Source organism: Vigna unguiculata, chromosome 9 (genome assembly GCF_037176805.1).
Source record: "Vigna unguiculata cultivar grain cowpea cultivar isolate G323 ecotype 2 chromosome 9, ASM3717680v1, whole genome shotgun sequence".
In the NCBI taxonomy this organism is placed as follows: domain Eukaryota; kingdom Viridiplantae; phylum Streptophyta; class Magnoliopsida; order Fabales; family Fabaceae; genus Vigna; species Vigna unguiculata.
This window is the reverse complement of record NC_140800.1, coordinates 28315672-28333347: the sequence shown is the minus strand read 5'-3', so window position 1 is coordinate 28333347 and position 17676 is coordinate 28315672. Positions and strand designations below refer to the sequence as shown.

The 17676-nt window shown below is 38.4% G+C and overlaps 4 protein-coding genes and 1 pseudogene across 4 annotated transcripts; 1 reads left to right on the top strand and 4 right to left on the bottom strand.

Annotated features, from left to right (window-relative positions):
• Positions 1 to 686: 686 nt before the first annotated feature.
• LOC114162768 (uncharacterized) lies at positions 687 to 2634 on the bottom strand. The gene is made up of 5 exons (XM_028046743.2): positions 2207 to 2634; positions 1788 to 2005; positions 1542 to 1670; positions 1152 to 1283; positions 687 to 1020 (listed from the first exon to the last, which is right to left on the bottom strand). Exons 1-5 carry the CDS (start codon positions 2487 to 2489, stop codon positions 907 to 909), a joined length of 876 nt encoding a protein of 291 aa, XP_027902544.2. The 5' UTR covers positions 2490 to 2634; the 3' UTR covers positions 687 to 906.
• Positions 2635 to 7566: 4932 nt separating this feature from the next.
• LOC114164778 (uncharacterized) lies at positions 7567 to 9168 on the bottom strand. Its single transcript, XM_028049540.2, has 2 exons — positions 8309 to 9168; positions 7567 to 7919 (listed from the first exon to the last, which is right to left on the bottom strand). The coding sequence occupies exons 1-2, from the start codon at positions 9166 to 9168 to the stop codon at positions 7832 to 7834; spliced, it is 948 nt and encodes a 315-aa protein (XP_027905341.2). The 3' UTR covers positions 7567 to 7831.
• A 613-nt stretch (positions 9169 to 9781) lies between these two features.
• LOC114164777 (pentatricopeptide repeat-containing protein At2g21090-like) lies at positions 9782 to 12133 on the bottom strand. Its single transcript, XM_028049539.2, has one exon. It carries the CDS (start codon positions 12131 to 12133, stop codon positions 10382 to 10384), a length of 1752 nt encoding a protein of 583 aa, XP_027905340.2. The 3' UTR covers positions 9782 to 10381.
• Positions 12134 to 12220: 87 nt separating this feature from the next.
• Positions 12221 to 17180, top strand: SLO2 (Pentatricopeptide repeat (PPR) superfamily protein). The gene is made up of 2 exons (XM_028049537.2): positions 12221 to 14441; positions 15176 to 17180. The coding sequence occupies exon 1, from the start codon at positions 12221 to 12223 to the stop codon at positions 14336 to 14338; it is 2118 nt and encodes a 705-aa protein (XP_027905338.1). The 3' UTR covers positions 14339 to 14441; positions 15176 to 17180.
• On the bottom strand, positions 15041 to 17160 carry LOC114164776 (ABC transporter G family member 5 pseudogene; annotated as a pseudogene).
• Positions 17181 to 17676: the final 496 nt, after the last annotated feature.

Here is a 17676-nt window from a genome sequence, read left to right as displayed (position 1 = left end):
CCCGTGATTTTTCCTCTTACATTCAAAAGAGGTTTTTCACGTAAATCCTTGTGTGTTATTTTTCTTACTCTTTTATTTGCTTCTCCTTTAATTTCCAATTGTTACGATCTTGTGCTTCCGCATGTTACGATACCATAACATATTTCTTTTTGGAATGAGATTTCTACAACACACATATTTTCCAGAATGCCTCTACATGAAATGTATTTTTGGAAAGAGTATTTTGGAACATATGAAATAAGTTTTGGAAAAAGTTTTCCAAAATGAAATTTTTTCTCCGCATTTTCCAAATTTGCTGCAACGATAGTGGTAACAGTGGTGATAACAGCGACAGTGATGAAAATTGGTTGAGTCTTTTCCTCTTATCATGATGGTGCAGTTACTAATCGTGGGGTTACATGATGCAATAGTCATAAGACTCAAGTTGGCTCACTTGAGTCTAAATACCTTTGCAAATAAACAATGGCACAACAATAACCAAATATATAGAACATATGAGAGCTTTTGGATAATAATGATTCTGAGTTGGTAAATCTGGAGCTTCCGAGTTAATATTAGCTTTTCCGAAATTAAATTTTTAACTTATATATGAAAAAATCATTTTTTTTCTTACAGAAATGATTATGGATTTTTTTTTTCAAAACACCCTTATCAGTGAAGTGAGCAGAGTATACATAACTCTTGCATTGGTGACCTATGTGAATAAGAAGATATTTTATTTCCTTAATTACATTGATATGTTCCTGTAAGAACAAGTCAGACAAATAGTATATAATAAGTAATTATGAGAAGTAATTACCGGTAGATGCTTGATGATTATTTATAAAACGATCATCAATAAGCAAAGGTATCAAATATTTTCTTGATACCACAAACCACACAGAGGCACTAGAATTGAAGCTAAATTCAAACAATTTTCAACTCTTTTAGCCATTGGGAATGCAAAGGGCACGGGTCTGTGTTGCCTTGGGCAATAGCCTTCTCAGAGAGAGAATAAAACCAACCATTCCTCCATTTGAACTGCAAGTATAACCATCATAATTATTTATATATAGAAATGAGAAAATGAAAAAATCATTTTTTAAGAGAAAGTTAAAATTTAGTTGTTATAAAATCATTTTTCTCTTTACTGTACTAATTGTGTCATTCACCTCCTTAACTGCTGTGGGAAAGTGCGCTACAGCTCTTGAATATGCACATAACCGCTCTTCCATTGCTTCTTCAAATGTTAACCCTTTTTCACTTGCTGCTGCTGATGCCAGTTCTGCTATAAGGCTAGACAACTGAAAGTGAAAACATCACTCAGTGTTATTCCTTTTAGTACTCAATACATCATTAATATTTGCTTAAACTGTTTGATAAAACAAGAAATCTATACAAAAGTTGATTTCACAAAAATCTCAGCACTTTTACCTACTAGACACCTCTTCAAGATCCAAAAGAAGAAATCTTATGCATCCTATTAACTACACAGTTTAATCTAACCCTGCAGATGACGATAGATTAGGTTTGAGAATATGCCAATTGCAGAGCATTCTTACTTCGGTGCGGAATTCCTTTTCCACAACACCTACGGAAACCCCTCCATGACGTGCTCCAACAAGCATTACAGAGCAAATCCATATAAGCTTCTCCAGCATCTGCTTTTGAAATTCCTTCTTGTCAAGAACCTGGTTTTCAGACATACAAATGATATATTATGACAGTATGTTGTTGTATATATCATGATAGAAGTTCAAGGATTCATTACACAGTTATCTAATTTCAGTAGTAGTATGTATGCATACCTTGCAAGAGAGGCCTCCAGCATTTAACCTTGCAGCAATAACAGAAGCCCACTTGCCATATGCAGCAGTAAGGCCTTCAGGATTGGTATCAGTGATGCCATCAATGGGTGCCTCTCCAATTTTCGACACTGCAAAATAAGCCAACACCTGGTTTGCATCATCCAACCCTTTGCTCTCAAGCCACGGCTCCATCATTCCGTTCTGGAAAAACACCAAATCTGAAAAAACAACACCAAATCATTGCCAGAAAAAGTTCTAGGAATCCCACATCGAGTAAGATGACAACACTAATATACGATAGCTATATAATCACGTGAAAGTTAATCCTAGAGATTCTCTGTTCAATCGATCTTTCAACTCCTAACAATGTCTATCAACACGAATTCAACCCACAATGCATGACACAGTGAGAAACGCACCGTCCCATCTGGAAGAAGGAGTGGATTGAAGCACGGTTTCAAGATCATCGTTTCTCGTGCACACCAAAATGGGGCCTTCAAAGTTCAGTGGTACGGCCTCTCCGCGGCGAACAAGGAGGTCTTGGCCGCTGCCCATGGCCTGTAGGGCCTGCCCCACTCTTCCGCCGCCGACAATGACAGCGGGAACCACCTTGGTGGCTGGGGTGGCGACCTCGGCGGATGCTTTGAACCTGAAGGTGGAGGTTGTGGGGAAAATGGGGAAGGAGAGGGTGGCCATGGCCATGGAGGAGTGAGTGTTGACTCTTGAGCAGAAAGTGTTGGCAGTTACAGTGAGTGAGGAACCAGAAGAAGAACAATATCAAACATGGTTGGTTCCTTTTGCGGTGTTTGTTTCATACACAACTTTGTGGTTGTTGTGGTAAGGTTCTATCCTCCACTTGTTTCTTTCTATCATTGATCATAATTTATGTTGCTGCATTGTTCTAATTTTAATCGTCAAATCTCAATTTCAAATGTGAGATTAATGCTTGCCACACTTTTACATACCAGTATTTATTTTATATTCCCCTCATAGCTTTTTTTTTTTTTTCATTCTTTAATAAATTCTTGTGAATGGACAGCTTAAATAATTTTTGTCTATATACATTTTAGTGGTTTTTTTTTACTATTCCAGTGCAATTCTGTTGAGTTTATCAAAATAGTGTAGAAATTTTAAAAATTCTAAGGATAACTCATGACAAAATGATATGAATTTATTACAAAGAAGTCATGTCAAATTAAGATGACTTGTGTTAGAGTAACTTAAAGTCGTGCCAAAATGATAATACTTTTTTTTTAAGATGTGAAGTCATATCATATATATAGGACTTTAATTAAGTTAATTATGTGTTTAAACAAAGTTGTGTCAATATAGCATGACTTTAGTATTACATTTCTAATGAAAAAGTCGTATCATATTTGAATGACTTCAGTTAATGCATTTTTTTAGTTATATTAATGCACGTTAATGGATTTGTTGGCTGAATAAAAATGAAATATTTTTTGTGGTATTAATTAGTTAAATAATAAAGCATATAATTACTTAAAAATGTTCATGATGATTTTGTTCATTACAATAGGACGTGAAAGTTATTTATAAGAGTCTGTGCCATAAGAAAGTCTTCTTCGATGTTATCTAGGTCTTATTTGAGGATCTGAACTAGATCGTCATTATCATTATCTTCATCTTGTTTCTTTAGTTAACATCTTTCAACATTTGTGGCGGCATTGTAGGCTGATAGTATTGCGGGAAGGATGTGGGATATGTGGATGGAGGTGTTAACGAAGAAGTGGCAAATACACTTTGTGTAGGACCAGAAAAAGTATATGCTTGTTAAGGAAACATGTTGTATGTGTATGGAACTTGCTGGAATGGAGTATGTGAAGACATTGGTTGTGAGACATCCATGTACGGTGGAAAAGGCAATGGTTAAAAACTCAGTTGACCAAACGACTGGTACTAAGGTTGTTGAACATATGAAGAAGACCCAACATGTTGATAAGGAGTGTGTGGTGGAGGTTGGGAAGACTCTTATGGTGTTTCGTACTTTAATATAAAAGGAAAATGTTTAGTTAAGATGAAAAGAAATCGCAAATATGTTGTTGAAGACATGTGACTTAAATCATAAATATGTTGTTGATGGTGTACAAGACATGTTAGTATACATCTTACAAAGGGTTTTTTGGTGTTTTAAGCCTTGCATTGATGGATTCAACTATTGCAAACCAATAGTGCAAGTTGATGACACTTTTTTGACTAGAAGATACAGTGGTACATTATTGACAACAATTGGTCAAGATGACAACCACAACATCTTTCCATTAGCCTTTGCTATTGTGGAAGTGAAACGAAGGAAGCCATGATCTGTTTCTTCCAACTGTTGCGAGAATATGTGACACCTCAACCAAATGTATGCTTGACCACTGACAGAGGCACAACCATACTTTCAGCACTACATTCTCCGAAAGTTGCCTGGTAAGGAAGTGGACTCACATTCATTTATTGCATTCGCCATGTTGTCTCAAATTTCAACAAATGATTCAAAAATGTAGAATTGAAGACACAACTACTAAACATTGGTACCTATATTAATTATTTTGCAATTTTTATATACAACAAACACTGTTATTTTATTACGTAATTTTAATAATGAAATTATTACAAGTTATGAAATGAAACAACCTAGACTTCAAATACAAATATATGCTATGATAGCCGAATTTCATCAAGCAGCTTCTTAGATAGATCAACTACCATTGCAAAAGTGGACCCAAGCTTATGATGGGGAAAAAGATACGACTATATGACAACAAATTTAGTCGAATGTATGAATTTTGTTTTGAAAGGAGTAAGATCATTGTCAATTTGTGATGTTGTTAAAATTTTTTTCGAACAAACCAAAAAATGGTTTGTGGAATGAAGGACAAAGATTGAATACATGTTACGAATTGACCACTAATATCTAGAGGATATTTATGCTTTACTAAGAAAAAATGAACAATAATCACTAGTGCAAAAATTCATTTTTACCTCGCCTTATATGCCTCGGTTGTCCAAGAACCGAAGCATATAATGGCGCGGTGGCATTTTTGCAATTTCAGACAACTTTTATGCCTCGGTTCAGCTTAACCCGAAGCAAAAGAGGCTCATATGCTTTGGTTCGCTGAAAACCGGTGCCAAAGGAGGCTCATATGCTTCGGTTACACAGACCCGAAGCCAAAAACCCACTAGTCGTTACCTCTTTGGCCTCGGGTGGGTCTGAACCGGTGCCAAATAGGGCTATATGCCTCGGTTCAATTAATAACCGAGGCCATATGGTTTAATTAGGGCACCAAATTCGTGAGCCCCCTTTCTCTTCTTCTTCCCCGCGCCCCTCTCTACAACAGTACTCTTTCTCTTCTCCCTCCGGCATGGCTGTTCTAGGCACGGTGGTGATGTCGTCGACGTTCCAGATGCAACAATGGTGGCTTTGGTGGCGCGGATTCGCTGCTGCTCCGATCTGTTCGAAGGTGGTGGTGGCGTTGTGTTGTTGCAGTGGTGGTGATTCTACAGCAATGGTGGTTTGCTGCCTTTGTTCGCGGTGGCGCTGCTCTCTGCATCTGGTGCGTCGTTCACGGTGGCGTGATGATGGTGGTCCGCATCTGGATGTGCGTTCGTGTTTCGCGCAGGTTGTGGATTTGTGTTTCTGTTGGCTGCAGGTTTTGTGTTGGCTATAGGTGGTGGCTCATGGTGTTTCTGCTGCACAAGCTGTTGCAGTGCAGTGGTGCGTTGTGGAGAAGAAGACAAAACTGTGGTGGCTGGAAAGTTTGCTTCCGACAAGGGTGGCGGCTGCCATGGTGATGGAAAGAGATGATGAAAATTAGGGTTGCTCGAGCATGGTGTAAATGCGTGGAAGAAGATGGTGGTGGCTGCTGCGTTTCGCCGGCGAGGATGATTGGCTTCGGTTCTATTTTGACCCGAGGCAGAAATGGAACTCTATGGCTTCGGGTAACAATCGAGGCCAAAATGGGTGCCTTTTGGTCTCACCCCAATATGCCTCGGTTCCAGACCCGAGACAAAATGAGGAAAATAACCAGGGCGAAAAGCCTTTACTGCAGTAGTGAATATGCCATGTGCCTTGTTCAGAGATATGATCGTCAAAATTTAGTGTTCGATGTTCAGGAGATTTTCAGTCCCAACTTGGACATCATTGTTGTTTGAGTGGTGGTGTGATTGCGGGGAGTTTCAAGCTCTTCACCTACCTTGCACTCATGTAATGGTTGTTTGCTCATCCTTCCATTTACAACCTTCAACATATATAGACCCTGTCCATAGTCTCCAAAATATCTTCAAGGCATATGTGGTGCAATTTCAGCTTGTTCAAAGTGAAGATTATTGGTCTACTTATATTGGCCCAAATTTAATTCCCGATCCCCACATGCGACAAAACAAACCAGGAAGACCAACTACAACTCGTATCCACAATGAAATGGACTAGTCACTGCCAAATAAACCAAAGAAATGTTCTTTTTGTAGGAGTATTGGTCATAACAGAAGCAACTGTCCAAATAGATAGTGAAATTTCATTTTATGGAACTCTCGTCACTTTAGTTCACCGACTTTCTTCACTTTAATTTTAATATATGTCATTCAAGAGATGTTTTATTTCATGTATTTCTTATTAAGAAAACTTTCTCTTTTCTTTGTCTTCATATCTATTTTTTTCTCATATAATTTATACAACAAAATTTTAACTTTTTTATTCAATTTAATAATATTGTAAGAAACTACCGAAAGAATAAAAAATTTTATTTACAAGTAAGTCATGACTCCACACAAATGATTCGAACTAAAGTCGTGTCATTATGATAAGACTTTGTTTATTGCCAATTAACTAAAGTCATGCCACTATGATAAAATAAGACTTTGCTTACTGCCAAAATTGACTGAAGCCATGCCATTATGTCAAGACTTTCCTTATTGCCAATTAATTGAAGTCGTGCTATTATCACAAGACTATACTTAGTTAATTGAAGTTGTACCACTATGACAGGACTTTACTTGTCAAAATTAACTTAAGTGAAGTCGTCCGAGTCTCTAACAACTCCTCCCCAATCCACTAAAGTCGTTGAGTTGTGATATGACTTCAGCTCTACTAACTGAAATCGTGTTATTTTCGCACAACTTTTTCATGACAAAATCGTCCCAAATTTTCATGATTTACGCTCGCTGAAACTTTTTTAAAAAAGTGCAACACTTTGGTAATTCATGTTTTGAATTGCTCTACGATGGGTAAAGAAAACCCATTTTAGTTCATACCTGTCTTAGATCAGGGCTTGCCTAAATAAGTCAGAAACACTGTAATATCTAGCACAAATCTGTTAACAAAGGTGCCAACAGGAGCCAAATATGTTGTCCAAAAATCATATATGCCAAGTTAGAATTGAACTTCAGCCAATGATTTAAAATGTCACATAATGGTTTCAGAAAGATATATTTTTAAAGAGAATATACGTTTAATCACAATATTTAGGTTCAGTAACATGTGGCAGACATGAAGAAACATTCACGCGTAATTTTTTATTCAGAAATCAAAGTGACTATAAAGAAAGTTGGTAAGCATGTTGAATTTTAGATTAAGGACTAAAAAAAGAAATGGATAGATAGTTAAAAAACACGTATAAGTCTAGAACAGGACAAAAGTTTCGAAACAAAAGTTGAACTTTCAATCAACGGACTGCAAAACCCTTGACATGTGCTATGTGCTCTGATATCATGACCGAATAGAAGTTGGTGCTGCTCTTTACATTTCTCAATACTAACTAGGGAACAATGAAATGAATTTCCTTTACTCACTCTAATGCGGTTTTGTTTTGAATAACCAACAAATATTTAACTGATACATGCCCTTGACAGTTTCTTCAACATCTTTTCCATAACACCAGAACAGAAATTTTAATAATGACCATTACTATCAAACCTAGGAATTAAAATCTATGGTGTCTTCCTTTGGGATTCTTAATGCCTTGGAATACTCTATTTCACATTTTTATCACTGTTGTGAATTTCCATGGCACCCCATGTTTTGTATTCCCATTATAAGTAATTCACCCTCTCATATTCTTTGTTTTGCCTTTTGCACAAGGAAGGAATGACCAGCATCCATTTGAGAATGAAGAACTGTGATCAACATACCTGATGAAGCAAAAAAAAAAAAAAAACATTAGTGGATAATATACACTACAGCAAGTTTGTTTCAATTAAACTACTTTAATTTCTAGGTATTTGATCACTACAATCATGATTCTTGGCATCTAATACAGAACGTTATAAAGAAAAATTTATTGAATAAAACGAGTTGAGTGTAATAAAAAGGACAAGTACTCTGTAAGAGGGATTTCATAGAAGGGATTAGTGATCAGAAAAATTATATAACAGAGATTTCATAAATTAGTTCATACACTTAGCTTGTGAAAAAATTCATTTCATTTTTTCTTTACAATTTTATCTCTCTCTCTCTCTCTCTCTCTCTGTCCTTAGAATTAGAAGTGCTTCCGAAACATATGGAGAATTTCAGTATCCACCTGTTTGCGTCACTCATGCCATCTTCTGTGTTGTTTCCTGAAAGGGAAAATCCTTTAATTCTCCAATCTTTTCCCACCTGTTTTATAGATTCCTGGAATGAAGGTCTAGAAGAAACCTTGGATTCATTCTTCATTTTATCCTTCTTCATCCAATCAAGAGAGATTGGAAAGAACAACTTCAGGAGGAAGGTTTCACTATCCATGCTTTCAACCCGCAATATCTGACCAGGTCTACTGTTACCTTTGATTTTCTTCTTCTTCTTTAGCTTTTTGAGTTGATCTTTATTGCCACTACTTTGCATGTGTGTGTTGTTCAGGGAAGTTTCATTTTGATGTGGTTGTTCTGGTTCCAGCACATGCTTCTCATGAACCACCATGTCTTGAAAAGAGAGTTCATAGCCAGACTCAGGCATGTCTTGCACCATCTCCATAAGCTCCATTTGTCCTCGTGCAATAGCTTTGCTCCTTGAAGGGTTAGAAGCCGTTGAACAAAAAGGTGAATACTCAAACTTTAAGTTTTTCCTTTGGTGTGTTTCTCCGAAATCTGCTTCCTTATAGAACCTTGCTTCATTGCCTTGTGGTTGATCCCAATCACTATAAGGTGTGGTGTTTGGTGAACCCCAGAAACTGAATTCTCTGTCTCCTCCACTCTCGTGAAGAGAGTGTGTTTGGTGGGTTGTGTTCATGTTTGAGGGAGGAGTGAAGGGACAAAGAAGAACATGGTATCGAATATAAGTGTTGGGGAAAGATGTTGTCTTTTTCTTGCTCTTTTTTTCTATGGAATTTGTAATGAACAAGTCGTTGCCGTCTTGGATGGGAGTAAAAGTAAATGGTCCAATATGTTCATTTTCCACACCCATCCTTTGGATTAAATTTCACGTTGTTTTAAAGTCCATGTTCTAGTGTTCTGTTCTGAACATTTTCAGTTGTCAAACTTGTAGTGATGAAAATATTAGTTAACATGATTTTTATAACTATTCACCTGTTCAATTTCACATAAAAGAATGGATTCTAAATTTAAAGTTGAGTTTTTATGAGATAATAGCTTCACTATTAACTTAATTTCATAAAACCATCGAGATATAAATCGTTTTTCTTCAAGCAAAATTTCAACGCATTTGGAAACTACAGTCATGAAACTGCTGGCTGATTCTGAATGAGATAAATTGAGCGACTTTAGAGTGTTCATCAAAGCTTAAATTTGGGAGAGTCAAGCTTCTAGAATCACGTTCTCAAAGGAAGTTTCTTAGAAAATCAGTAGTTTCAGACTGTGGTCATTTTCTAATTAAACCATGTTCTCAAAGTATGATAAACAATGAGGGAGGAGGACACATACGGCAATGTGTTCCAAAGTATTGTGGTCCCTCCCAACGACCATGAGATTATCATCATTTCCAAGAAACTTGACTGCTGTCTGTTTAAACTTAAAATTAAAATTAAAAGGAGGCATGCTGTTGTCAAGAGTCAACTTAGTACATAAATAATGGATAATTTTACTTGATGACACATTTACACACAATAAACAGTAGCCGGCAATTCACTGTGAAAGGCCTATAATTGTTTGCAGTGATCTTTCATAATCAAGATCAATGCTAATCAATAGCTACAGTTGGTCAAATTTCAATACAATGCCAGTGTTTGTAATTGCAATGAAGCTTCCTAACTAATCCAAACATGACCACATTCAGTTCTTACTTGGAGAATACTTGCTTTCCCATAAGGATCCATATGCAGAGCAAAATCACACAACAATGCAAAACCAATTGTTAGTTGCTTCTTGGATCCACGATCACTAATATTCAACGTGTTAGCAAAAACTGTTACTGAGTTTTTGGTGTTTCAGTTAACTTAACACATTCCAATGCATATTCACTCCAATTTCTTCATGAGCTTTGTGTTATTGAGTTGAACTGATAGTTGAAGCTTCTCAACATGAAAACAAACATACCCTTATGAGGTTGTCTCACAGCCTAGTAGTGAGAGGAGTATGATTGAAGATAGTTAGCATTCTTGATAATCACGGTGGCATGATAACACTATGACAAAAGCTTCTCATCAATGCGGCTATACTGACTAACTAAAGTTGAAATCATCATCATAATCTGGAAGAAAAGGGTAATCAATGTAAGGCTGATGATACCCAGCATCCTTCAAATGAAGGACTAATTTATTGTTCACCTCACATATCTCTTCAATCTGTGGATGCAGCTTGTCCTTGGCCACAAACTCGTGTCTCTCATTTCTCAACTCAATCCAACTAAAAGCTGGTTCTTTCTTCAAACACCTTTCCTTCATTGCCGTCCTAATTCTTTTTGCATCACCCCATCTACCATATGCAGCATAGATGTTTGCTAGCATAACATACCTAGCTGTATTTTCTGGTTCCAAGTCAAACAGTGCCTCAGCAGCCTTTCTAGCAAGGTCCAAGTTCCCATGAACTCTACAAGCACCCAATATTGCACCCCACACTGCAACGTGATTCACAATTTCATCAGGCACCTTTTCAGTCAAACTCATGGCTTCCTTGAGTCTGTTTTTCCTCCCCAGCAAATCAATCAGTAAAGCATAGTGATTAGTTTTAGGCTTCACTCCATACTTTCTTTCCATCAAATCCACCAACTCTAGCCCTTCATTATCTAAACCTGCATGGCTACAACCAGATAGCACCCCAAGAAATGTCACATGATTGGGCTCTACTTTGGCTTCTATCATCCTTCTAAACACAGCCAATGAGTCCTCCCCATGACCATTTTGTGCAAAACTAGTTATCAATGTATTCCAAGTAACCACATCCCTGACAGGAGCCATCTCAAACAAATTTTCAGCTGATTTCATATCTCCACACTTACCATACATGTCAATCAAAGCATTGTAGACATACACATTAAACAAGTTCCCACTGCCGCCTCTAATAATTTGACCATGCAGCTGCTTACCTCTTCCTATAAGAGCCTCTTCTGCACAAGCATCTACAATACTCACAAAAGTTGGAGCACTAGGCCTCACACCCTCTTCCAACATTTGCTTAAAAACATCAAAAGCTTCACCACAACGCCCATTTCTCACAAAACCCGTTATCAAAGCAGTCCAAGAAACCGTGTTCTTTATCGGCATATCCTTAAATACCTTACAAGCCTCATCCAATCTACAAGCTCTAGAGTAAGCCACAACCATTGATGTCCAAGACACAACATCTCTCTCTGGCATCCAGCAAAACACAGAATACGACGAGTCGGGTTCACCACATTTCCCATAAGCATCAATTAACGCGTTATTGAGAATCAGGTTCCAGTCCATGCCAACTATAACTGCCACCCCATGAACCTGATGCAACAATTTAGCGTTACCCAAACAAGCGCAGCTTCCAACTACGCTAACGAGTGTAAAATCGTCTAACACCAAAACGTTTCGACCATTTTGCATCATTCGAAAGAGCTTAACCGAATCTTCGTGAAGATCGTAGCGCGTGAAACCGGAGATTAGCGAGTTATAACTAACGACGTTCCGTTGAGGCATTATATCGAACAGATTACGGGCCTTATCGAAAAGGCCCGTTTTTGAGTAAAACGAGATTAGCGTGTTCCACGAACGAGTGGTCTTGTTGGGAAGATCGTCGAAGGCCTTTTGTAAACTTTCTTCGCAGCCGCATTTTGAATACGCGTCAATGAGACCGTTGGCGAGGAAAGCGTCGAAGAAAAGCGCGGTTTTGATTAGGTGACCGTGCACGGCATGTGCGAGTTTCACCCTCCTCGCCGAGACACACTTTGAAATCATAAACGAACACTTTTCAACGGAGGAAACGATATTGTTGGGGAGCATGGTCATGTTGCTGTCAATAAATCAAATAAGGGAGTCTTTCTATATGGTTTCGTTAAAAGGACTCACTTCTTCAAATTAAGGGTCTTTCTGTGAATGGGTAGACATGGATTCGTTCAAAAAATGGTGGGTGACCTTTGTTTCCTCGATTCTTCACCCTTCGCGAAGTTATTGGACTCTTGCGTTCGGTCAAAGTCTGGAATTGACGCGCGTCGCATTCATGGTCGAATCATTAAGACACAGTTTTCATCTGAAATTTTCATTCAGAACAGACTCGTTGATGCTTATGGAAAATGCGGTTGTTTTGAGGACGCACGCAAGGTGTTTGTTCATATGCCGCTGAGGAACACTTTCAGTCATAATGCGATTTTAAGCGTTTTGACTAAGTTTGGTAAGCTTGACGAAGCTTTAAACGTTTTTAAGTCGATGCCTGAGCCTGACCAATGCTCATGGAATGCTATGGTGTCGGGTTTTGCACAACATGATCGATTTGAGGAAGCGTTGAAGTTCTTTGTTGACATGCATAGCGAGGATTTTGTGGTTAATGAGTATTCGTTTGGGAGTGCTCTCAGTGCTTGTGCAGGGTTGACAGATTTCAATGTGGGGGTTCAAATCCATGCTTTGATATCAAAATCTCGTTACTTATTAGATGTTTATATGGGTTCTGCCCTTGTTGATATGTACTCTAAGTGTGGAGCGGTGACTTGTGCTCAAAAGGCTTTTGATGAAATGGTTGTGCGGAATATAGTGTCTTGGAACAGTTTGATTACGTGTTACGAGCAAAATGGGCCTGCGGGAAAAGCTCTGGAAGTTTTTGTTAGGATGATGGATAATGGGGTTGAACCAGATGAGATAACTCTGGCTAGCGTAGTCAGTGCCTGTGCGAGCTTGTCAGCAACCAGGGAAGGTTTGCAAATTCATGCTCGTGTCATCAAAAGGGATAAGTTTCGGAACGACCTCGTGTTAGGTAATGCGTTAGTTGATATGTATGCAAAGTGCAAAAGAGTTAGGGAAGCTCGACTGGTTTTTGATAGGATGCCAGTTAGGGATGTTGTGTCTGAAACTTCTATGGTTAGTGGATATGCCAGGGCAGCCAGTGTGAAAGCGGCAAGGTTGATGTTTTCAAAGATGATGGAGAGGAATGTGGTGTCCTGGAATGCACTTATTGCAGGTTACACACAAAATGGAGAGAATGAGGAGGCAGTTAGACTTTTCCTCCACCTGAAGAGGGATTCTCTCTGGCCAACCCATTACACCTTTGGGAATCTACTTAATGCGTGTGCCAATCTTGCCGATCTTAAACTTGGTAGACAGGCTCACACTCACATTTTGAAGCATGGATATTGGTTTCAGTCTAGAGAAGAATCTGACATTTTTGTGGGGAATTCTCTCATTGACATGTACATGAAATGTGGAATGGTTGAAGATGGGTGCCGGGTTTTTGAGCATATGGTAGAAAGGGATACTGTCTCATGGAATGCCATGATAGTGGGGTATGCACAAAATGGTAATGGTACAGTCGCCCTCGAAATTTTCAGGAAAATGCTGCTATCTGGAGAAAAACCAGACCATGTTACTATGATTGGAGTTCTATCTGCATGTAGCCATGCAGGACTTGTTGAAGAAGGACGACGTTACTTCCACTCAATGAGGCTTGAGTATGGTTTAGCACCGTTGAAGGACCATTTTACATGCATGATTGATTTACTAGGTCGGGCTGGTTGCCTTGATGAAGCAAACGACTTGATGCAGACAATGCCGATGCAACCTGATGCTGTTGTCTTGGGATCTCTACTTGCTGCTTGTAAGGTTCATGGAAACATTAAATTAGGGAAGCATGTAGCGGAAAAGCTTATGGAAATTGATCCCTTGAACTCTGGACCTTACGTTCTTCTTTCAAATATGTATGCTGAGCTTGGAAGATGGAAAGATGTGGTGAAAGTCCGGAAACAGATGAGGCAACAGGGAGTAGTTAAGCAACCTGGTTGCAGTTGGATTGAAATTCAGAGTCGCGTGCATGTTTTCATGGTGAAAGATAAAAGGCATCCTCGTAAGAAGGACATCCATTTAGTTCTGAAAATTCTCACAGAACAGATGAAACGGGCTGGCTATGTGCCAGAAGCTGATGATGATGAGATTTGCGAGGAGGAAAGTGACTCTGAACTTGTCTTGCATTGTGAAATGGAATCAGAGGCTGATACAGCAGTTGCATAAATGAAAATCTTCTGGCTAGTTGTTGAGTTTTTCACTAAAAAGTAAGAAGATTTGGGATTAAAGTTCGCAGATTTGATCAAGGCTCTAGAAATTTGAGATGAAGGTTCGTCCAAAATTATTCATAAGGGTTTAAGTCAAATTTATAGTAAGTAGGCTAAAGATGCAGAACCTCGAATGTACCCATCGATTTGTTGTTACCACTTCTTCAGTGCATCTCTGATATATACTTTCTGTCTGCTAACTTTCTTGCAGATAAGTTCATTGATTTTGATCATATGATCAGTTTGATTGCCAAATATATGAGCTCAAAATAGTTAAAGTGTCATATTTACAAATGGAGGCTTCCTGTAAATCAGATGGGCCCTTGGCCATTAGCATTTAGGGATATAAAACTACAATAAAAAGGAATGGCAGATATATCTCAGTAGATCTCAAGCTGTTAATTGCTTCATTACGTTGTTTGTTAATATCTATATACCATCTCGTACAAGATGTGTGTTGTGATTGAAATTAGGATTTTAGAGTAAGCCTGGTGAAATGCTCATACTTCAGTTATGGCATCACCTATGTTCATTATGGGAGTTGTTGCTACACAAGATACTGAAGCTTTTGTGTGTGTAAAAATAAAAACGGCAGAATCCCTCGGCCAGCATATACAAAAAAACATGTATTGTGAAAGCAAATTAGGAGGGAAGAAGAATGTGAATGAAGAGAGAGACGGTGGTGTAAATTAAGTAATGCTAGACAACAGAAACCACCACAATATCATTTTTGTTGTCTTGTTACATTTTTTTCTTGTTGATATGATTCTATATCTTCTTTGTTTCCTCTATGCAGATAAATCCAAGTGATGTGAACCAACCCTCTCGAGAGTGAGAGAGTCATCATACTTTTAGAATGATTCCTTGTGAGCATCGGTACCTAAGAATTACAAAAGAAATGAACCTGGAAACCAGGATGAAGCACACCATCACCCCAACATTCTTCCATCTACTAGTCTCCCCTCCAAGCTTTGCCTCTTTAAGTACGTCCTCTCCTCTCACCACACACGCCCCAAATAAGTACTCCAAACACTTTTTTGAGTTGGAGAACTCATTTATCAGAAATCCTTCAAAGGGATACTTAAATGGAGATATATAATGCATGAAAATCCAGTAACTTGGAATTTGGTGTTTTGATATGAAGTATCCAGAGAACAGAAGAAACGAACCGATGGCACCAGCAATCAATGAATTCCCAACAATGAAATTAGGCACCGCAGCACTGAAACATACCACAACCGAATTTGCAGTGTAAAGAATTAGCCAAATTAGCATCAGAAAGTACAAAAATGCCGAAAAATTCCTGTTGAGATCAATAAGCCAGTACAGAGGCACTGTGAATAAAATGGCTAGTATGAGCAAAAATGGCAAGTAAACTAGGCCATTGGCGATAGCATAAGATGAAACTCTGTAGCTTCCACTAGATATTTCTTTCATTAGAATATCCCTTTCTTGCAGAAATATTGGTAGAGCTTCGTTGGTGCTTGATAACATAAACGTTAAAACGAAAGCAAATAGACCCACTCTTTCTTCCGCTCCCTCTAGACCATCCTTGAGATTACAAAAGACTGAGCCCAAAACCAGTCCAGAAAGCAGCATTTGAATTGTCCTGCACGCAAAGAGTTCCTTTGTGCGTAGGATATTTTTGGAGAATCTATGAGTGAGAATCATAGTTTCTCTCCATACAGAATTTTCAAAATCACAAGTGATATCCATTCCCGCACTAATGGTTTCTTCATCAATTAACTTGGATTGTTGAAAGAGCTCTTGCAAAGTAAACTTGCCACTTCTACTCTCACCCTGATCACCAAATATCTCGTGTAACATTTTCCTTGGTAATCGCCACGAAGCTTCTAGCTGAACCTGCTGACATTTTTTATGTTGCTGAATGGTGTTAATGGAATCAATGGCATACTCAACCACGTTAACATGAAGAGGAATTTCTAAACCCATTAGCCTTAGATTTACACCCAGCAAATCCACAATGCCATGGTGCAACACAATACCATCAGCCAATAACAGTATTGAGTTAAACAACTTCACCATTCTGTACCCTGGTTGGTGGATAGTCAGGATTATAGTTCGCCCCCTAGATTCAGCCATTACTTTAAGCATATCAATTATTTGCAAAGCTGAGATACTATCAAGCCCTGAAGTTGGTTCATCCAAAATCAGTACCTTTGGATCATGTATGACTTCAACACCAATGGAAACTCGGCGCCTCTCACCACCAGATATGCCACGGACCCTGTCATCTCCAATTCTATTCCTAGCAACATGGCTAAGACCAAGCTCTAGAATTAGTGACTTGACCCTGGAGCATAGTTGTTCTTGAGGAAGACGTAACCTTAGTTTTGCACTAAACATTATGGTTTCTTCAACCGTAAGTAAGGGAAACAAAGTATCCTTTTGCGAAACATACCCTGAAATTTTTTTTAACTCAGCTTTATCCACAGGTTCTTGATTCACCAAGATACACCCACTTTGTGAACTAGCTTTACCAGCTAGGATCTTAACAAGGGATGATTTCCCAGCCCCACTTGGCCCAACAACTGCCAGAATTTCCAGTGGCTTTGCTATGCAATTCACGTTCTTGAGGACATGCCTAACTCCACTGCATGATCTTTGTTCAGTTTTTTCTTCATCTTCTGCTTCACAACCATCTTCTTCCCTATTCAATTGTAAAAATTTGCTGAAGATTCTAGAAGGTTGCTCTGCTGCCTTTGTACGGATGTTGTAGTTTATGTCTGTTGCCTCAACCTCACACCCTTGTTTCTTCATTGAATACGTTCTTTTCTCTCTTTTTTTTCTCTCTTCCACTATCTGTTTGTCTTCTACTCGCTTCTTATTACAAGCCCTTTTGGCTGGCTTGCTCTATATTTTCTATATTATTTTCTGAAAGCTGAATCTACTGTTTGGGCCTCAGCCACTTTTTGTGAAACAATAGTGGTTCGAAGGGAATTCACTGCAAAGACATTGAGATTCTCAAACTTTGTATTCATAGTTCACGTGCACTTGTTCTGGCTAGTGCATGGTGAATAAAATTATTAAATGGAATGGTTCACGTGGACATTCTTTGATTCTCATCTTCAGTGGCCAACTGGAACAATAAAACAATTGGATGCTGAATTCGCATCATTAATAGTTTCGGAGTAGGGTTGATGCCACTGTGAGACTAACTTATCCCTTCAACGTGTATGAGTGGGATACTTAATTATTTTTTGCTGACATTGTATCAATTCTCTCATCCTTTAATGTTTACAAAGCAACTAATATAATAAAAAATATTAGTATATT